General features: G+C 41.8%; 1 protein-coding gene across 1 annotated transcript in view; it reads right to left on the bottom strand.

Moving 5' to 3' along the window:
• Positions 1–3,210: 3,210 nt before the first annotated feature.
• OPN5 (opsin 5) overlaps positions 3,211–22,902 on the bottom strand; it is a gene marked incomplete at both ends in the record, with an annotated part of 38,740 nt that continues 19,048 nt past the window's right edge. The window contains 4 exons of the mRNA XM_079712654.1: positions 3,211–3,418; positions 4,069–4,127; positions 16,889–16,946; positions 18,396–18,637. Coding sequence (XP_079568780.1) covers positions 3,211–3,418; positions 4,069–4,127; positions 16,889–16,946; positions 18,396–18,637 — 567 coding nt within the window. The remainder of the gene's footprint in view (positions 3,419–4,068; positions 4,128–16,888; positions 16,947–18,395; positions 18,638–22,902) is intronic.

The raw sequence follows: 22,902 nt of genomic DNA, 5'->3' as shown, positions 1-22,902 counted from the left end.
ATCTATCATTCCAACACTTTCCTGTATCATATTCACTAGACAGAGGTAGCTGCCTCTGGAATCAAGGCAGCTATTCCTCTCCAAGCCCATCTTTTTTTTTTTTTTTTTTTTTTTGGTACGTGGACCTCTCACTGTTGTGGCCTCTCCCATTGCGGAGCAGGAGGCGCAGGCTCAGTGGCCATGGCTCACGGGCCCAGCCGCTCCGCGGCATGTGGGATCCTCCCAGACCAGGGCACGAACCCGTGTCCCCTGCATCGGCAGGCGGACTCTCAACCACTGCACCACCAGGGAAGCCCTCCAAGCCCATCTTATCCAAATATTTGCCTGCTCCAGATCTTCCTCTCTCACCCTCCCACAAGTGTATTAAGTCCTTGATTCATTCTGCTACTTAATTTACTTGTTCATCTGCCTCTAGATCCTTGATTTCTCTTTCTGTGCCCTGAAAGTCTGGGTCATTTCCTTAGCTTGATTTTCTAACCTTTGCACCTTACAACCATGCCCCCAAAGATGCATATTAAATACACATTGGTGATAACACCTGTTCTAAGGATATGTGATTACCATGTCAGCATATACTTCTTTCTGTGACACTTGGTTAAGGAAATGAGGAGTAAGGTTTGAGGGAAGAAGTCTGATTGTCTAGCATCTCAGTTCAGGGATAATTTTTGAGAAATAAATTATTCTGGGTCTGCTTCTCTTGGTTCCCTTTTTTGACCCCTGCCTGACTCTAGCCCCAAAGCCTTCAGTCTAGCTTCTCCTACATTGATTCAGCCCAAAGAAGGTAGTTCTGGTTGTCTCTGATCTTGCTGAAAAGTCTCAAGCACTTTGCAATTCTCTGGTTTTATCTAAAAATTTGCCACTTTTAACATGTTTTCTCAGGTGTGTGAGTAGGATACACATCACACTATTTACACTGAGATGACTTTGCAGGGAAGGTGATCGGTCATCTTTGCTTTTATACATTTGCTTTTGTGTGATATTGTTCCAATGAGATGGTATTACTATTTAAATTTGCAAACATCAAGTAAAAAACTTTTAAAAATTCTTCTTAGTATTATTTTGTAGTCTCTTTAGGATGAACTGAAATCTTTCTATATTTTTTCTCTCGTTTGACATTTATAACATAAGAGACGAACTTAATTACAGAGGAAATCATTTTCCCCCAACAATTCAACCTGCCACTCAAACTATTTGTAATCTACCCAAGGCTTGTCTGAAAAATAACTGGAATTTATTTCCTTTTTCATTTGGGGAGATTATATAGCCCACCTTCTTATTTAGGATGTAATTACTGCAGACTTTCTAATTTATTTTACCAGATGGCCACAGATTGCTCTGAAAGTTACCCCCAACATATGCCAGACACTTCTACCTACCTTAGCTATGTTTTAGGGTCTCTCTTTTCCTTAATGATATTCTTTTTGTAGAGTAACAGCCATGCTCAGGATACTTTACAAAACACCCATCTAACTTCCAGTAGATAAAGCAGGTGGAAAAGTTCTGATTCATGAAGGCTTCTCTAGCTCTATCACCAGCTTTCTGTGTTTTCTGGGAAGAGCCTTTGGGGTTCTCTGAGTTTTAAAACCTCCAAGAATGAAACATGGATAAGTTGCCTGACTTCCTAGGGCAAGTGGATTCTTTCATTGATTTGAAAGTTTGGTATGAGTAATAGTTCCCTGGGTTCATGGAATAGACATTTTTCATTCTGGACAATCACAACCTAATTAAATGAACCAAAAAAATAAACAAGATTTACACTCTCTTATCACAATAACCATTGACCTACACATACTTAGAAACTTAGAACCAGGAACCAGGAACAAAGTGACCAGGCCAGAAAAAAAAAAAAACACCTTTCTTTCTTCTTAGTGTTACAGATCCCAAAATCAGTATGTACTGCATTTCTAAGGTTGATACTTAGTGTGTGACTGGCTCTTCTGGTTTTCTCTGGCTCATTGCTCTTGAGCTAGCTGACTCTCTTCTCATCAGTGAACTTGGAGACAGCCTGATGCACTCCTGTTTCAGAGACATAAGTCTCAGGTTTGCACGCCCAGATATACCATGTCTTACAGGGGACACTGCTGTCATTTGTTGCTGCCTTTCTAGTCTGGCTTTATCATTCCCGTTTAAAAATTATTATTATTATTAACAAATTTTTAGGACTGTACATACCTATATCATATTATTTGATTCCCCAAATAATTATTATCTTCATTTCCAAATAAACAAACCAAGGCTCAAAGAAATTAAATGATTTTCTCAAGGCCATGTTGTCAAAAGTATAAGAACTGATTCCTTAACTCTGATTGTCTAACCCAAGGACCAATGCTCTTCTTGTTATATCATGGTCCCTCCACATGTCTATTAAGTTTTAAATTTACACCTTCCTTAATTATGAGAGGAGAATATAATACATAATGAGATCATGATGCTTTACTCTCTATCTCTCCTCTTTTAATCTGTCTGGAGACATGTATTTTAATCACCTGCAATGAATGATTGCTTATTATATACTATTATGGCCTAGCTATATACAGGACTAAAACCTACTGAATTGCCCTTGGTAATTATAGCATGTGGGGAAAAAAACCTATCACACTTGCTTACTTTGACCTACTCTTTTTTTTTTTTTTTTGCGGTACGTGGGCCTCTCACTGTTGTGGCCTCTCCCGTTGCAGAGCACAGGCTCCGGATGCGCAGGCTCAGCGGCATGGCTCACGGGCCCAGCCGCTCCACGGCACGTGGGATCTTCCCAGACCGGGGCACGAACCCGTGTCCCCTGCATTGGCAGGCGGACTCTCAACCACTGCACCACCAGGGAAGCCCTGACCTACTTTAATGAAGCGATAATGTCCGTTATTAGCAGCATACATCCAAATGTTCCCTATCTCCATGCAAGTGTGTCTCAGCCAAAATAAATGCCCAGTTAATCAGAAGTGTTTTAGTTTGCTTCAGTAAAGCTCTAAAAATGCTGGCACTTAATTCTGTGTAGATATTATACAACTGTTCTGCTTCCCATGACACATTTGAAAATAATTGCTTAATTCTAAAACTGTTCTGCATGATTTTACACTCGGGGGAGAATTTACCAAACGTGTCCTCTAGAAGACAATACTCTGACCTTGACAGAGGAAAGGGAGATAGAATAACAAAGAGCTGCTCTTCCAACTCTCCATCAGTGCATTTCCAGCTGTATCATGGACATCTCTGCTAAGGAACCACAGAGTGGTTCCACAGAGCCTCTCCCACCACCAACAAGGCATGGGCCAGAGCTTCCAAAACAGATTGAGGTTGGATGTGGGCAGGTTTCACGATGAGCATTGGTGGAATTTTTCCTGGTCTAAAGGAGCAAAGGGACATGATGGGAGTCATAGGTTGTTCTAAAACAATGAAATCTTTAGATTTATCCTTTCCTACTCTAAAACACGAAAAACATGATCTAGCTGTTAAGGAAAGCACCAGAGCTTGCCTCTAGAATATTTCTGAAAAGAGCATTACCACTTGTGGACTCTCCACTGTCAAGTAATTCTGAATTAAGTCCGTCTCCCCACAAACCTCCCTTTTCTTTGCTTCCACAGTTCACATCAACCAGAAAAAGGCAGGAGTCAGGGGCAGTCAAAAGAAAAGGCAATGGACGTAAATATTGCGGTTCTAATTCCAGGGCTGTAACAAACTTTTGACCTTGGTCAAGACACGTACCTTTTCTGTGCCTTATCAGCTGAATAGGAATAACACTCATCCTACCCTTTTCATAAGGCATTGGTAATAATCTAGAAAGTACAAAGCACAATGGAAATAGAAAATAGTATTATTAAACAAAATCCTTAGCCTAGTCACTCTGACCAAGTGTGCTTTGTTGTCCCTTTGTTTCCCTTGTCACTATAAGAAAACAAGAGGATATCAAAGCCACTAGAGGATGCTCATGTCATCAGATATCGCTAACCCCTCCTCTCCAAATGTACAGCATGGTGGATGAGAGCTCAGGTTCCAGGGGGTCACACACCTCTGGAGGTAGATCCTGCCCCTGTCTCTTACCTACTGTGTGACCTTCATCAAGTTATTTCATACTTCTGAGCTTCAATTTCTTCATCTGAAAACAGGGCAATATATTCATCTGGAAATCCCATCTCAAAGTATTATTATAAGGATTAAATAAGGCAATGCATATAAAAATGTTTTATAGAAAACTTGGCAAATAGTGAGTGCCTAGTAAATGTTGTAAACATTTTCTCTTAACATTTCTTCCACTTGATATAAATAGGATCTGCTGGAAATAAAGAGTTCTAAGACTCAATTAAGTTTGGAAGATATTGGTTTAAATTTCTTACACGCAGATTTCTCAGAACCATTAATATGTTAATGTACAGGGAACCTCTTCGAAAAGGAGAGATGGTGTCTAGCATTTGCCCAGAGTATTTGAAGATTAAAACCCTTTATTTTTGCTGTAGCTTTTCAGGACAGGGTTTTCGTGGATCATAGTTTGGGAAATCTTGTTCTCACAAATCAGATATTCATAAAATTGTGGTGAAATCCCAGGATGTTATTTGCTTCAAAATAATGGGGGAAGAGTGAGAGGGAGGTAGTGGATGAGGGTAAACATGGAATAAGATAAGCTAGGTGTTGATCATTGTTGAAACTGGATGATGGCTATATTGGAATTCATTGTACTATTCTTTCTCCTTTGTATATGTTTGAAAAATTCCATAAAAATTTCTTTTTTCCAAAATTCCAAAATTCTTTTTGAAAAGATATTAAGCAAACCAGAAACACACACACACACCCCAAAATCCAAGAGGAATGGCTAATCTTCTGAGGTTCACAGACCCATTCGTGCAAAGGTAAATTATCTGCTTCTCTCACTAACTTGGAGATGAAACTCTTCACACACCTGAAAGAACCTGAAGAGGTCACCCATGGAGACAGTAGTCAAGAAGAACCCAATTAGCTTAATTTTTTTGCTCATATGCCTACAAGATACACTATTACAGCCAAAATCAACCAACCCCACTTTAGCAGAAGGAAAAATAGAATCAGCTGCTGGATTACAGAGCATTGAATATGCCAAACATTCAATTGACCTGATGCAGTAAGAAATAGGCTTGACTTGAAGGGTCGTGTACATTTTTCATTTTAACTAAAGCTGTCTTTTAGGAATGCCAAGGTTTCCAGCTGCCAGGGAAAGGATGTGCAGTTGACCTAGAACCTATTTCACTTGCTAAAGTGCCCAATTTATTATATGAACAGAATTCTCTCTACTGATAACAATGAAATCACCACACTACTATCACTTGTTGGCTTTTTGGACAAATTCTCCCTAACTGCTCTCTTGCTCTAAATGTCATTATTTTAAACATACCTCATTATTTTTAATTATGCCCAATTAAAGGTACTTGCATATTTGCATCATGTATTTAATGATTTAAACTCATTTTAGGGCATTAACAAAATTCTATTATTGTTCATTTAATATTTAGAAAGTTCTCAGATAGCTAACCAACCTGCCACCAGGATTTGTGTTCATGCATTAGTCATTTCCCAACTAGACCATTTCAGTCTCCAAGCAGGGCCTTTTTATTCATCTCTTATGTGTTTATAACCCACTCAAAATTTATAAGATACTTAAGTTTGTTTCCATCCTCTAAATTTCCTATCTCCCCTCTCCATCTGGTCAAGCACTGTGACTTTCTTTTTCAACTAAGAGTTACCTTTGAAATTAAGGTAGACTCTTCTTATTTTGTTCCTATTGTACAGTTCAAAAAAGAAAAAATAAATTAAAAAACAATTCTATTGAGTTATAAGAATAATGGGTCTCTGTTCTCCTCTTTACAAAAAAAAAAACATTGATTCAGGTTGCCCTGGTTTGACTTCTTATTCTCTAAAGACTTCTAATAGGGGACGTTCCCAAGATCCTTAAGGTGGAAAAAAAGAAAAGAAAAAAAGAGGAGGAAGTAATTCGATTGTGAGAATTGGGCAGTTTCTGCACACATGGGACCCACATCTGGCAACCTGCATCTGCAATGACCTCCACATTAACTGTCATGACGGAACCTCTGAGCACAGAAAGCCCACACTATCCTCATGGAAACTGGACTTGACCTGGAAAAAACCCTAGGGAGGTACTCAGATACTACGGTAAAGGCATCAGGACCAAACCTGCCTCCCTAACCTGGCGACCCTTCCCATCAGCAGAAGACCCCTATGCGTTGCTTTGTCAGTTCTAAAATATATTTTCACCAGGGCACACTCATGTCTGCCCAGCACCTCTTCTGTAAGAGAACAAGTCAAATTACAGATGGGGAGTGAAACTGACCCAGAAGGAGACACAGACTGACCTTCTTGAATCAGCTCTGGGTCCAGATGAGCTCTCAAAAGCCCAATACATTAGAACATCAGTCCCTTATTTATAGATTAAGGTGTGCAGGGGAGGATGGTGAAAGTGTGGGTCTCCAGCATGCTGTAGTTGGTAACTCTGCCATTATCCTAGAATGGGACCACTCAGCTAGTTGACTTCAATGTTCCTAGGGTGCATCATTATTCTGACATTCCTTGTAAGTTACTTTTCTCCTAATAGGGTAAATAGGGTGGGGGTGGGAGGTCAGAGAACCAACATTTGTAAGCTAACATCTCTGTATGTGCCAGACACCATGTGAGCAATTTAGATGCACTCTTCAGAGCCAGGAAGTATGTTATTCCCATTGTAGAGAAGGAAAAGTTGAGTTTCGGGGAGAAGCATACCACCAGGTCAGTGGGAGATTCTAAAACAAAATCCAGACCCTAATCATACCACACATTCACACACACACACACACACACACACACACACCAGAAGGACAGGGGTGGGGATGGACATTGTCATTGAGGACAGCTTCTCCCATGAATTCCTTTTCCCACATGTAAATGGTCCTGCAGATTCAGGCTTTCCAGATGCATCTCATCCTGTTCCCTTCCTGAACATTCAATGGTCACTATTCTAGTTCAGGACTCCCTTCTTCTCTGTTCCACTTGCCTAGTCTCCCAACTCCTGTCCTTGTCTTCTACTCCTGAGATACATTGCCTAGAATGAAATGCAACCTCCTCAGACTAACCTGTAAGACCCTCTAGGATCTGCCCCCTACTCACCTGTACAGCCTAACTTACTCCTACACAGTCTTTGATCCATCCAACGCAAACTGTTTTCTATCCTCTGGTCATGCCCCTCAGGGGCCAGTCCCCCGACCTCCTCCCATACCCAAAAACCTAACCCATATTTTAAGTTTCTTCTCAAACTACTTCTTCCTTGAAGCCAAACCGTCTATCCATCTATCCCTTGACTCTGCCATTCCTGTTAGAAAACAAGCTCCTTGAGGTTTACATTCATACCTGATTTAACATCACTATCCAGTCATGTGTTGGATCAAGGCCATACAACTAACCAGGGGCAGAAACCAGTTCTGACAACTCCCTTAGCAATATTCTTTCCAATCAGATTGTTGCTTGGGGCTTTGCTGGCATCACACAGGGGCTTGTGCTATTCAGAACAGCCAAAGCCAACAGTATCCTTGAAGTGTTTCCTTCAAATATATGGGAGGGACCTCAGATGACACTTCTGGATTATCTATGACAGATTAGCTTGTGGATTTGTGAAGTTTGAGCATTTCATTTGAGGAATCTGATCAACAGACATGTGGGATGATAAAATTATCAACTAAATAACATTTTCTCCCAGAAATTAAAAAAACGATGATAACGTTGGTTCATAAACAAGTCTTCATTAGCTCTCTAATGGCCAATCTGCCCACAGAACAGACTCCTTTTTTTAACTAAATTCTTCTTGCCAGGCTCCACATCCCTCACATTTGGCATGACAATTTCAAAAATATACTGTATTATGTATTGGGACCTTCATTTGAATAAATATACATTCCGACCAACCACTCTGGACATTGTTTTGAGTTTCTGGGGAACTAAACTGAGTGTTCATTTTTAGACATTCTGGTTCATTTCCAGAATAAAAAACAAGAAATTAGTGAGCAACTGTCTGAATTATCCTGGGGGAGAAGGCAGGAAGAGGTACAGTTTTAGGTGGGAGAAAAATAGTCTCTATCTCCTTTCAATAACTTAAGTCAGAGTTTTTTTAATCAGGAAGAGCATTTCCTTTTCCTTTGCTACCCATTACCCACAGCCAACGAATCACCAACTCTTACCAATTTTTATTTCCAAACTACATCTATTATCCATCTTTTCCTCTGAAGCCCCTGTACCCCTATTTAGACCCATATCACTTAGATTAGCATTCCCTCTTATTCCTTCTTAAAACTACCCTTCTCAAACCGAGGAACATATAACAACCACCTGGGATGTTTATTTAAATGCAGATATAAATAAACACCACTAGATTTAAACATCACACAGATTTAAATAGGTACCACTCCACAGAGAGTCTGATGTAGGAGGTGTGGAATGGGGCCTGAGGATTTCCATTTTAAACAAGCATCTCAGGCAACTCTGATAGATGAGCTCCAATTGCCACATTTGGATGAGAATGAGGACTACTCTGCCCTCAAATACATCATCCCAAAATGGAAATCTGGAAACAATCTGCATATACTGAAAACACTTACATAGTTCCCCACAGTCAACTGAAAATAAAGGAAGCTATACTTGTGCTAAATTAAATCAAGACAACACTAAACCGAACCAAGGCACTACACTGCTGAATACGGAGTAAAGTTCTCCCTTGCTTCCCTCCAGTATCACAGGTATACTTACAATGCCTATATACATAGCCTTCAGAATTGTTCAGTTAATTATGACCAGTAAGGGCATGGCATTGGTACCACCGCCTAGGAAATTTAGGGTGACCAAGGGGTGAGGCAACAGCTAGATATTCTAGTCAGGGTGTTTGTTTTGCTGCTAAATTATGCACACAATGATTTAACCACTTCTGGTATTTTCTCCAGGAGCTAAATATAAATAAATAATTTAAAAACGAATTTAAAGGAGTCAGGCTCCGGACACGCAGGCTCAACGGCCATGGCTCACGGGCCCAGCCGCTCCGCGACATGTGAGATCTTCCCGGACAGGGGCACGAACCCGTGTCTCAACTCTCAACCACTGCGCCACCAGGGAAGCCCTAAAGGAGTCCTTTTTATATAAACTTTTGCAAGCAAATATTTTTTTGTAGAGTTTGCCTAGAAGAAGTCGTTGCTCTCCTCTGCCACAGAGTCCCCAGTTTATGAGATCCTCCAAGTCCACCTGCAGGGACTGGACGAGCAACAGCTGCATTAACCCTGCACACGACAGGAAATTCTCTTGTTCTTCCACTGTCTCATGCACCTCCACTCCCCTCTCATTTCTGCCTTATCCACTCAACCCATTACAGTCCAGGGGCTCTTGATTCTTACCATGAAGACCTCTGAGCCAGCTGCTTCTCACAGCAGTGCTTGCCTGGTCTCCTGGCTCCAGGCTGACCAGACTGCTGATTTCCGGGACTGTCCTGCTCCCAGCCCACACCCTCCATTGCTGGCTCCTCCTTGGTGGCTGCCCAGCTACCTCAGCTAACAATACCAGGAGAAGGCTCAAAAGAGATGCTGTTGTAAGCAGCTCTTTGCAGGAAACCGCCCTCAGCAAGAAGCCCCTTTACATGTCACTTTAGCAAAGCTGTATTGTAACTAACTTTGAAACTAGGCACCCCCATGCTCTACTCATCTCCTGCCCAAGTGCACCTTTCAAATCTTTTAGTCACACAATACCTTGCCTAACTTGTCAGTTCTTTCTGTAGATCAAAGCAGTAGAAATGAAGAATAAGTAATTAACAGATGACCAGATCTCTTCCCTAGCTTCCCCTTCAGTAGTCTCCCAAACAAACTGTGGAACCAACCTGTGTGAACAAGATCACATCTGGAGGCAGATCACGGGGAGTCGAAGAGCCTGTACACAAGCCTGCACACAGTAGGGCATGTCGACGACTTTGACCCCCATCTCAATGATTCACCGAGACTACTTCCCTGTTTCCCTTTAAAAGTTTTCATGGACCAACAGAATCTTCAGAGGTAGTCTTTGGGGGACGCTGAGTCCACCACCTCCCCAGATTGTCAGAATTCTGATTAAAGGCACCTTTACTTTCTATCAACATTTCTGAGTATTGATTTGGTAAGCAGCAAGCAGCGCAACTTGATTTGACAACAAAGGGTAGGGTCTTTTCTCATCTTGGGCATCTTCCCTATCTTAGGACTAGTATCATCTTTAAAGAGTTCTTGGTTCCATCCTCACCCTGAGCTAAGGGCTTTGTTTCTGACCCACAATCAAGCTCAACTGCAGAATTAGATTATCTTTTGGATGGATGCCCTGCCAATTCCCCAATGGCAGCAAGTTTCTGCAAAACCCTAGCTTGGAGGTATTTGTACTGTGTTCAGGTCTGGTCCTGTATTTGGAGAAGGGTGCCAGTTTCTCCACTCTCCAGGGGTGTTGAGAGTGACTTGGTACTTTCATGCTATTATTCTTCACTTCCTATGCTTTAAAACTTTTTATCAGTTTGGGCTCATCCATGGCTGTGCTTCCTACATGGATGGAATGTCAAAATGTGTAGCTTCAGATATAATTCTGGGCAGTTTGGATAAATCCCACATGTTGGCTGCTGCTGAATTTGGCTCATTTTTCAAATGGATCAGATGCTTTTCTTTTCCTCTAACAAAATTAGATTTTGTTCACTTGGGTGTGTGTGTAAGTGGATGTAAGTAAGAAAATACTTACAAAAGTGTAAGTCTTGGTATCAAGGGAAATTTCCTTCTCTCTAAACAAGTTAGCTTTGAATAGTAAATCCCCGCTAAAACACCCCTGTAGGCGAGGAATGTGTTGTCTCACCCACCAGCCTCATGTTCCCTTCCCCTGGTTTTGTGAGAAGGAGAATCTAGCCAGCTTTGAAAAAATAGCCAAGCTCTTGTTCTGAAGACTACACTGTATGCAACAAGGATTTAGGCCACAATCTACACATCATACATAGACATTAACAGGTTAAAAATCCTAAATAAGCCTTCAAAATGGAATCTTCTCTGCTCTAACTACACTCTCCAGCTAGTAACCTGAGGGCCAGGTAACTATTTGAGAATTTTTATAACTAGTTTGAACCTCAAAGAGGATTTCTGATTCTGCCTCTATTTCCAAAAAGATCCATAGTGGGAAATTATAATGTTCTCACCTCAGTGAAGTATTTTTGAAGGGCTGATCGTCTTGATCCTTCCGTTAGAACTAAATAGACAAGGCACTCCTGCCCCCTTCTCCTTCCAGAAGGGCTCCCACTGGAATGGAGCAAACCTCTACTCTCTTGGTCTACTGCACTACCTGCCGCCTCCAAATGTGGCTTAAACAGGTAAGCATCTTCCCGAGGTGGCAATTCCTAGCACTAGCTGTGTTGATCATAGGAGCTTTCATTTATGGTATAATTTCAGTGGACCAGAACTGTCCTAAGAACCTTACAAACTTAAATCACTCACAACCAATCCTGATGAGGTAAGACTGTCCCTATTTCACAGCTAGAACAAATGAGGCCATTGAGCGATCGAGTCATTTGCCCAGGCCTGTGCAGCTGGTAAATGACAGAACCTGAGTTTGAGATCAGCTCTGGGTGAATGAGCAATCGTGCTCAGTACTTCTAAACGATGCTGTCTCTCTGATGCTCTAATCTTTGTTTGGGAGAAAATGCAGAATTTCCCCAAACCGCCTAGCTGGCCCAATTTTATTGTAACCTGGGGAAAGAAACATTTGTGAACTTTGCCTTTGCTCAAACCAAGCATTCAAATATCCAGAGATTGAAGCAGATCGTTGCCCCAGGCAAGGAATGAATTCAGCTCTAAAAGACTTGTCAGAAATCCTATAGTTCTCTCCTCATCTGGGGCACAGAAGCACCTATGCAAATCCGTTTCCAGGATCTGTCTTGACATTTTGCGTTTTCTCACAGTATGCCATCAAAGTAAACCCTACTGGAGTCTGTAGATCCCCATCTAAAAATTTTTACTATTAAAACCATTTATAATGTAGATAGAGGTCACGACTTTGCCAAAACCCCCAAATTCTTAAAGAACTGAAAGCACATCCTCCTCTTTTTTGCATCTCCCAAAACATTCAGGACAGTGTAGACTACAGGCCCTTTAATAAAAGCTTCCTGAATTCAAAGCTGAATGAGAGAATGCAGTATTTGCCTATGTAGATTTGGTCAATGTTAAAATCAAATTAAAACAAAACCAACAATAATGCACATATACAGTTTGAATGACTTTTGCTCTCAAATATGTTTCTTGTAATGTATATAATGTCTGTCTGTCTATTCTAGAGCCTGTGATACATGTGAGGGTTTTATATATATATAATTTATTTCATGATCAGATGATAAAACTGGGAAGATCCCTACATACAATTATACACAATGCTACTGCACACTTAATAGACTACAGTAGAGTGTAAACATAACTTTTATGTGCACGGGGAAATTACAAAATTCGTGTGACCTGCTTTATTGCAATATTCCATTGATTGTGGTGGTCTGGAACCGAGCCCACAATATCTTCAAGGTCTGCTTGTATATCTTCACTCTATAAAATGTCCTCTGACATTTCGAAAGTCTTTAAGACATTTTGTTAGCAGGCATCAGTGACCCCTTCAGTATCGTCGTACTCTCAATCTCCTCCTCTCTTCCTTTTCCTCCCTCATTTGCACTAACTTAATGGAGATGCATTCCCATTGGTGGATTTGGGGTTCATATTTCTAAAGCTCATTAGAGCTGGTATTGAGTTTTTCAAGGGAAAACTAAATGAGAAAAAAATTCTAGTTACCACTTCAGTTCTAAATAAGCATCATGCTTGATTCTTGAGACAACTATATTTCTGAGTCAAATAATAGGATTTTACTGCATAATATATTCCTGTTGCCTCACTCTACTTGGAAAAAATCAAAATATATTTGGAATTTACTATGATTCTTGAAATCCAACCTTTCAAGTTAATAGGGCATTTCTTTTCTTAATTCCCATTTCACAGATTCATTTATTCATTCACTCATTAATGAGACAGGTCATATTTAAATGGAGGTCCATAGAAGCAAGTGAATAAGTGAACTTAAAGAATAAATCAGAGATCTAGGATTTTACATTCTCGGTTTAATACACTAGCCCATACTTCCAAATCTTTCCCAAATCTTAATCTGATAGCTACCCTTTTGATGACTGATTTCACCATTCAGTTTCCTAGTGCCCATCCCACATCAGGCACTGGACCAGTCACCAGAACCTAGAGGAGAATAGACATAGTGCCTGCTCAAGATTTCAAAGTCTGTCTTACACACAACCACATCAGCACACAAAAGGTAATGTCTTTCTTTAAGCTAAAGTAAACTTAAATTGGTAGAGGTGTTTGGAGACTACACAGGGCTTTTTCGAATCATTGGAAGACCCTGGGGGAGGGGCAATTACCCACCGACAGCCCGGTGTATACAAGCTCACCCTCAAAGAATCATTCTTTGCTTCCTCCATTCTATGCCAAGGACCAGCTCTGTCCTTCCCTATCGTTACTGGGAACATTTCTGGAGCCTCCCAGATCCCAGAGTACCACACACAAAAAAGTAAAACTACAACATGGAGGATCACGGTTTAAATTGTATTTTCAAATTGGAAGCAGAAGAGAATTTTCGGAACTTCCCTCAAAGCTCCTAGTGTTAAACGCTTCCTCCCCTCGTCCCACACCCCCATCACTCTACTAATCTTTTCTTGTTCCTGCTTTTCAAAGCTGTGTTAAAGACCACATTCCAGTTAACCAGTTAGTAAATGACAGGGTAGGGTCTACCTTCAGGGACTTCCTACGTCAGTGTTAAATTCTACCTTCTAGACAAACCGACACTCATCTGAATGCTCTTTTCTACTTATTCCCTCCATCATTTATTTACATAATCATTCCCTCAAAAACAAAATGAACAAAAACTCCTCCACTTCATTTTCTTCAGGTTTTTTGGAAACAACAATTTCTTCCTTAACATGCTTTTCCTACCTGCTAACTCCCAAACTCTATAATCCCCATATCAACCGGTATGAAATGTAGATTATTTTTAACCACCTATTTTAAATAGCTTGGCCTGTGTTGTGACACTGTGTTCCACACATCCCAAATATAGTTCATTATCTGCCCTCCATCCCACTCTTGCATGCATTTTTCCCTTCTGTAGAAACCATCATCCTCCCAGTTTCCTAAGCAGACGCCTATGGGTCATCCTGACTCCTCTATTCTCCAGGCAATCAATTGCCAAGATCTCCTACTTCTTAAAAGATTTTAAACCTATATTCTCCTCTTCATTTCTGTTACCATTCCTTAATCCAGGCCCCCATTAACTGTTGTAATTTCTTTATAAAGCTGCCTAACTTGTCTCCAAATCTCTAATCTTGAACTCCATCCCCACCCAGGACAATCCACCCTCCATATGGCTATCAGGCCGGTCTTTCTAAAAATCATAAGCTTGGACTTCCCTGGTGGCGCAGTGGTTAAGAACCCGCCTGCCAATGCAGGGGACACGGGTTCCAACCCTGGTCCAGGAAGATCCCACAAGCTGCGGAGCAACTAAGCCCGTGCGCCACATCTCCTGAGCCTGTGCTCTAGAGTCCGTGAGCCACAGCTATTGAGCCTGCGTGCCACAACTACTGAAGCCCTTGCCCCCCTGGAGCCCGTGCTCTGCAACAAGAGAAGCCACTGCAATGAGAAGCCCACGCACACAATGAAGAGTAGCCCCGGCTCGCCGCAACTAGAGAAAGCCCGTGCACAGCAAGGAAGGCCCAACACAGCAAAAAATAAAATTAAAAAAAATAATAAATTTATATTAAAAAATAAAAATCATAAACTTCCTTTCTTCCTTCCCCTGCCTGAATTCCTGCAAGGTCTCTGCATTACCTTGCAGGTAAAACCCACAGAACAGCATAAACAACAAAGGCCTTGCTGACTACAAATTCCAGGCCCACTCCTGACAACTGGTGCCCACCTTAATCATAATTAGAGCAATTGCTAACATGTAAGGGATGCTCCCTCTGTTTCAGGCATGGTGCTAAGTGAATTATATGGATATTTTCTCTTCTGAGCCTCACAATGACCCTGTGAGCAAACTCCTGTTACTATCCCCATTCTACAGGCTCTCCGAAGGGCCCAGAGCTGGGGTGCAGACACAGACAGACTCTCTTCTCTAAATCAGTGTCGCTCTCCACCTGTGGCAGCACACTTTTTCACACCTCTATATTTTCTGCCTATAAGTCCCTGGCCTCTCTATTTTCAGGACAATCCTGCTTCTTTTCTCAAGAGGTCCCAAGCCCCAAGTAGAGTTGTCACTCCTTTTGCTTTCATCATAGAGTGTGTTTTATACACACATCTATTTAGTATTTTTCTTAAACCACTGACACACCCCAACCCATTCCTTGTCCCCCACCCCAATTCTGGAGAAAACTGAAAGACCAAGAAACTGCAGGTGTCCTGTACTGAAGGCTGAACCCTGGAGGAGGGTCCATTCTCTATCCAGTGAAAGGAGTGGGGAGGGGTGGAGAGAGTACTAACGGCCCCTCCCTTCCCTTCCTCACTTCTCTCACCAGCCGTTGTCAGAAAAGCAGGATCAGGATCATGCATTATGTTCCTAGCAGAAGGGGGAGGTAGATGGGAGCTGGGAGCAGGGGTAACACATGGTTGGCCTTAAGTAGAGAACTGTAGTAGAGATGGCCTTGCATGCTGAATTAGGAGAGAAGATAGACGTTGAGTTGAAGGCCAATTTAGACCTAGTATTTACATGCCTGCTGCCTTTACTGGCTCTTAAAGGGCAGGCATCTGCATCTCTTTACCTGCGGACCTCACAAGGTATTTGTTGGAAAAAAAGAAGGAACAAAAGAAAGAACAAAGGTAACAAAGAACAAACGAATAAAAGAAACAGCACTTATACATAGCTATGTTCACTAAATTCATTTCTTAAATAATTATAGCTAGTAATGCCCTGTCACATCCACTATAGTAGTATTAGAACTTAATGAAAAAATCCATATGAGTAAAATTATCATCAGTGGCAATTACTTTGATCCTCAAATTCTGAGATACAAGAGAGTTTTCCATTTAGGGATTTAAGGCAAAATTGATTTCCCTAGAGGACTACTTTGTGGCATCACTACCATTAGAGTGTGACCCTCTGTCCGCATGAGAAGAGAGAGGCTGCAAGAATCAGGAGCATCTCCCAGTCAAAGAGCCTGTGGTCCAACACCCTGTCCCCATGATCACCCACCTAAATGAGCCCCAGAAATGGCCTCCCTGGCCCTACATTAAGAAATAATAATGATGATGTAATGAAATTAAATATGCCCTAATAAATAAAACTTTTTTTTTTTGTGGTACGCGGGCCTCTCACTGTTGTGGCCTCTCCCATTGTGGAGCACAGGCTCTGGACGTGCAGGCTCAGCGGCCATGGCTCACGGGCCCAGCCGCTCCGTGGCATGTGGGATCTTCCCGGACCGGGGCACGAACCCGTGTCCCCTGCATCGGCAGACGGACTCTCAACCACTGCGCCACCAAGGAAGCCCATAAATAAAACTTTTAAACATTTTTCTTAATACCTCAGACTTCACACTATGTACCATGACAATAGGTTTTAAAATAGAATTAAAAAGAAAAAAATTCCACGGAGGCTCATTCTAGTAATAATCCTTGAAGCAGTAACCTATCATCTAGTTTCCATTTGGCCACTGGAATTTCCTAGCAAATCTTGGCCTAAAGAAAAAGAGGGAGAGGGTACAAAATATAAAAATATAATATCAAGATAAAAGTGTGGTCACAATCAAACGTTTACAGCAGTGAAGAAGCAAATAAGTGAATAATTGTGTCCATGAGTAATGCCGTGTCCACCTTCATACCTCTTGGTGGACTTCCAGCACAGCAGAAGACTTCTGGACTGTGGTTACAGTGTGCAGCCTGGATATAGGAGAAGAAAGATGCAATTTAATATATATATATATAATACACTATATATGTACATACACACACAGATATATACACAAAGATATATATGTATAGCATGTCAAACTTGAGTACCATGAAGATTATATGCACAAAACTTGAATTAGAAAGAGATGGAAAATAATAATTCAATTTAGAATATTCAAAGTCAAGAAATTCCTTGGGCAGAGCTTTCCAAAAACAAGCCACTGGTTTAGAGCACATTCCCTGTGCCCTAGTGAGTTTCCTGTCCTCTAGGACAAAATTCTCTGCACACCAACCTACCACTCAGTTGGGCCCTGTGACTCACCCAACTAATGTGGTCAGAGGAGGCTTGATTACAAGCAATGCCAGAGTCTGGGGCTTTTTTCTTCTTTGTTCTTTATCTTTACTAAAATACTAGGAATGTGGAATGCCTCAGGGCTTCACTGTGCACCACCAGCTCTTTTGAACATTTCTATTGCACCTAAGATTGGCCTTGCATCTGAAGTCTGGGTCACCTGTCACTGGTGATGGGTGGCCTCATTGGTCTCTAGGTAGGTGGGGTAAAAGGCCTATGACTCCACGTGCTGCAATGTCAATGTCTTCCTTTCCCAGACTCTGGTTCACTGGCTTTCAACCATGACTGTGTATGTGAATCATCTGGGAGAGGTAACCAAACAAACAGCTAATGTTCAGGCCTAATCCAAACCAATTAAATCCAAATTTCTGCAGATGGGGTCCAGAGGACACAGTAGTCATAGCATAAAATGGTAATAAGTGCTAACATTAAAAATGTAGATCTTTTAGAATGTGGTTGAACTCGAATGAATATCAGTTTAAAGCAAGTAGATATAGTTATGGGTCAACATGCTTGAGTTCTGAAACCCAACAGACCTTCACCTTGCTTGAACCTCCATTTCCTCACCTGACAAAGAGAAGGAATATAATATGGGTCTTGCTGTGAAAATAAAGAAACTGGCAGAGAGTAAAAATGTCATCTCCCCTTCTCCCCTTCCTTTACCTGTCCAAATCCTATATCTTAGCTAATGGTAGAAATGTCCCAAACAAGAGAATTTTTTCTGTTGTGAAAACTTAACTTTGGATCAATGCCATGTGGCACAGTAACTCTTGGAGTGAAGTGGATTTGGTTCCAGTAAGGAAGAGTGATATAGGGTGGATGCTCAAATGGGCGTGGCTCCATATCTTGGCTGCTCTACAATAAAAAGCAGAATCACTTTTCCCACCCTCTACTCCTGTTGTCCAACTCCTATATATCTGATTACTTGATTTCAGGAATTCTGGTGAACAGAAAGTAAAGTCCTCCTAGCACTAATCCTAAGTGATGAGCTCTAACCCTAAGAAGGCAGCATTCCCGGTGGCTTGAACCCCGTGGGATTTTGAAACAAAGAGGGTATCATTCATTTGCAGCTTCAGAAATTTTACCTGAAGTCTTCCAAAGATTTCTTCTTGGTGGCTTTCAAACCACCAGTTTGGCAACAGGCAAATTTGTAATCGATGACCTGGTAAATGATGGGGTTGTACACTGCTGCTGATTTTGCCAGGAGGGTTGGCACCACGGAGAGTTGTATGGGGATGGAGTCTGGCCTTCCAAAAGCGGACCACACGGAGACCACTGCGTAAGGAATCCAGGCGATCAGGAAGCCAGCACAAATCAACATTGCTACCTGGTAAGGGAAAGCGACAGAGAACAAAATCGAGGCACTTGGTGGAAATGATGGGTGTGGGAGGAGGAACAGGCAGCCTATTTACACCCAAGAAACTCTGTCTATCGTGTTTTCATTTATCTTGCCAGTAGGATTCATTTCATATGGATCTCTGAGATGTTCAGCCAGAAGAAGTTATGACAATTCTTATCCCATTCACCACATCTTATCCATTCTCCACTCCAGAATTTGAATGTACCCAAAGACCCGAAGTTTAACCCTATAAAAGGTATCAGATTGTGCCTACATGGAGCAGGAAAATCATGCTAAAAGGACATCTGTGAGCTGGAAATTTCCAGACTTCTCAACCCACATTCACTTAAAAACTAGATGGAGAATATAGACACCTTGATGAAATTTTAAATCACCCTTATTTGCCTCAGGAAACTTAGAAACTCTGTTTTTGTTTGACATTCTAATAGGAAGCTTCTTCAGAGATTTCTATGAAATGTAATTTCCTTTGGCTCAAGTTTTTCTCAAGTTTGAGGCTCAGATGGTGGAAATTCACTAGCTACAAGGCAAAAGAGAGTCATCGAGCTTGAACCAAAGTGACACAGTTGTATAAAACGAGACTTTTCCAGAAAGTGCTTTTCTCTCTCACCAAATTATATTTACCTTTAGAAGCCTCTTAACTTTCAGACCAAAGAATAGTTAGAGATAGGGTTTAAAGCATCCTGACTAGTTTCTCACCATCTGCCATTCAGTCTCTTTAAGAATGTAGTCTGGGACTTCCCTGGTGGCACAGTGGTTAAGAATCTGCCTGCCGGGGCTTCCCTGGTGGCGCAGTGGTTGAGAGTCTGCCTGCCGATGCAGGGGACACGGGTTCGTGCCCCGGTCTGGGAAGATCCCACATGCCGCGGAGCAACTGGGCCCGTGAGCCAAAATTACTGAGCCTGCGCGTCTGGAGCCTGTGCTCCACAACAAGAGAGGCCACGATAGTAAGAGGCCCGCGCACCGCGATGAAGAGTGGCCCCCGCTCTCCACAACTAGAGAAAGCCCTCGCACAGAAACGAAGACCCAACACAGCCAAAAATAAATAAATAGATAAAGCAAACTGTCAACAAGTAAAAATAAACACTATAAAAAAAAAAAAAAAAAAAAAAAAAAAAAGAATCTGCCTGCCAAGGCAGGGGACACGGGTTTGAGCCCTGGCCCGAGAAGATCCCACATGTCGTGGAGCAACTAAACCCGTGCACCACAACTACTGAGCCCGCGTGCCACAACTACTGAAGCCCGTGTGCCTAGAGCCTGTGCTCCACAACAAGAGAAGCCACCTCAGTGAGAAGCCCGCACACCGCAACGAAGAGTAACCCCCGCTCGCCGCAACTAGAGAGAGCCCGCGCGCGGCAACGAAGACCCAACGCAGCCAAAAATAAATAAATAAATAAATTTATTTATTTTTAAAAAAAGAATGTAATCTGACCCTATAGATTATCCCACTTGAATTCAACAAATCTTTTTTTAGCAAGTGCTTTGCGTGTAAGTGCTCTGGAGACACCCGCACACCTTCGTGCCTGGGTTGTATCCCTCTAGAGCACAAACAACTACGTGACAAAGCTGAATATGGTTTAAGTGCCAGCTCAGAGGAAGACAAAATTACATGCTATGGAGCAAAGTAAGAACAGTCTCATGAGGAACGTGGCATATAACCTACACGCTGGCAAATGGAAATAAAGGCAAGTGAGACCAGCACAAGCAAAGGTAAAGACAGGTATGTGTGAGGTTTGTGTAGGAACTAGTAAGCAATTCACTTTGACATATGAGAAAGCAACCAAGGGAGACGAGCCTGGAAGAAAGATAACATCCACGTATTCAGGGTTCTGTATAACACATTACTGAGCTTGCCCTTAATTCCATATGCCTGAAAGCACGAGTAGGTTTTTGAGCAGGAGACATAGGAGAACCACGTTTAGGAAGATTAACCTGTAGAATAAAATGCAGCTGGGAAAAATCGGAGGCAGAAAAGTCATTGTTTATTCATTCAACCGGCAATCGTGATTGAGCATCTCCTACGTGTTTGTGTTGAGGATAAAAGAATGAACAAAGCGGGCACAATGCCGGCACACCTAGACTTTCCATTCTGAGCAGGTTTGTTTAGGCGACTGTATGAACAAGAAACAAGAGGGGTCTTAATTAGAGTACTGAGATTTGCAAAGGAAGTCCAAGCTTCCGGTTTTCTTTTACATGCGAGCTATTTTAAGCCCCGGTTGAGAGAGAGTGAACTAACTTCAAAGCATCCTTAATACCATCATCTACTAGATTATTCTTTCAGGAAGATAAATAATGAAACTGTATTCAAATTTGCCCTCTGTGTGATGGAGATCTGGTGTTGTTTGTTTGTATTTATTTTCCTCTTCCCAGTATACCTTCAGCCTTAGCTTTGCCAGAAACCCTTCCGCCTTGTATAATCTTTTATGGAGTTGGCATCTCAGGAATCACAAGAGCCAAGTCTGACCAAAGGACTGCGTGCCCCTGGCTACAATCCTAGGAGCAGGGATGGACACATGACTAGAACAAGCATAATCAGACCCACCTTGGGATTTTATAGGGCAGTTTTAGGAAAAGTCAGCCTTCCTTTTGAGTTACCTAAACGCCTGGGAGGATGAGAGGCTGGAGATAGCTGAGGCCAGGAGCCACTTCCTTTCACAGCCCCCATCCCCTAATTTAAGAAGTAAAATGGGGCTTCCCTGGTGGCGCAGTGGTTGAGAGTCCGCCTGCCAATGTAGGGGACAAGAGTTTGTGCTCCAGTCTGGGAAGATCCCACATGCCGCGGAGCGGCTGGGCCCATGAGCCATGGCCGCTGGGCCTGCGCATCCGGAGCCCGTGCTCCGCAACGGGAGAGGCCACAACAGTGAGAGGCCCGCGTACCGCAAAAAAAAAAAAAAAAAAAAAAAGTAAAATGTAAAATAACAGCTCCCAGCATCAAGGTCAGCAGCGTCAAGCTGGTGTGGAGGATCAAGGATGAGGAATGAGACACCAAATATTTTATTAATAGTAGTTAAAGCAACAATATTTGCACATACTTTATTGTTTTTGAAATTCAACTGGAAGAGTTTTTCCCATTACAAAGTCATTTGTGTGCATGTGCATTTCAATATGCTTTTGTGGGAGCAGAACTATTGCAGGCAGGAAATGATCCGTACCCCTCAGTCTACCTGATCTGTGGAACGGCCTGCCAGTAGGGTGTGCTTGCCCTGGGAACCCCATATGTGTGGGCTGTGTCAAGAAGGAAGCATGAGAAATCTACCTGAAAGTCTCAGATTCTAAAGTTCTACCCAAAAAGTTCAAGGATCATCTTTCAATATTAACTGTAGCAGAGAAAACCCTCAACAGTAACCATTGTGCTCCATTTTGCAAATAGAGAATCTAAATCCCAAAGAGGTGAATCAAATGAGCCCAGATCTCCTGCATGTCCTGAAGTCCCGAGTTAGGGTCCTGAGCTAAAATTCTCACCTGAGCTCGGCAGTTATAGAGCAGGCCTGATGCACACATGCAGCTCTCCTGCTTACTTGCCTTTCCATCTTTCCTCAGAAGCTTACCCAGGAGAAACAGCATTTGGTTTGGTCTGTGTGACTTTTGTTTGTAAATGGAGTGGATGCCTCAAAGCTCACAGTGAGGGTCGTATTTTTTTCTAAATCCTCAAATAAACAACAACGATATAAATAAAGCTTGCTCTAGCAGATGTCTGGGAACTTAACATAGCTCCATCCTTTCTCCTTTGGTGAGTCATAAGATAATTTCACAGTATCTCAAAAGCTGTTTTCTGTGTTGCTGCCAAAGTCATTGACAAAAAATAGATTAGCACTTAGTCCATAATATTTTCTACGTTTTACATATTTTCTCTTTTTATGGGGGTGTATAATGGGGAACAGTAAGGACTTAAAACATTTGCATTTTGTTATCCTTTTTAAAAGGACAGAGGAGAATTAAATTATACCAAGGTTTTTAAATACATAGCAAATGAATCCGAGTGTTTTTTCTGGGATTAGAATAAAGCTAAATACTTCAAATTGAATGACTAGAAATCAAGTTTAAAGCAGAAAGAGGGATAAAAGCTTAGATCTCGAAGTACTGCATAATGTTACTTATGTTTTTGAAGTGAATACAAAGTTAATATGAGGCACAGTCATTTTCTACAAGCTTCTCATGTTAAATAAACTCCACAAAATATTAAACTTTGAAATATTAAAGCTATTTTTAAGAGAGACTACAAAACTTTGCAAGAC

The sequence above is a fragment of the Hyperoodon ampullatus genome (assembly GCF_949752795.1).
Source record: "Hyperoodon ampullatus genome assembly, chromosome: 10".
NCBI lineage: Eukaryota > Metazoa > Chordata > Mammalia > Artiodactyla > Ziphiidae > Hyperoodon > Hyperoodon ampullatus.
Note: the sequence above shows the minus strand (reverse complement) of the source record. Positions and strands in the feature narration are given on the sequence as shown.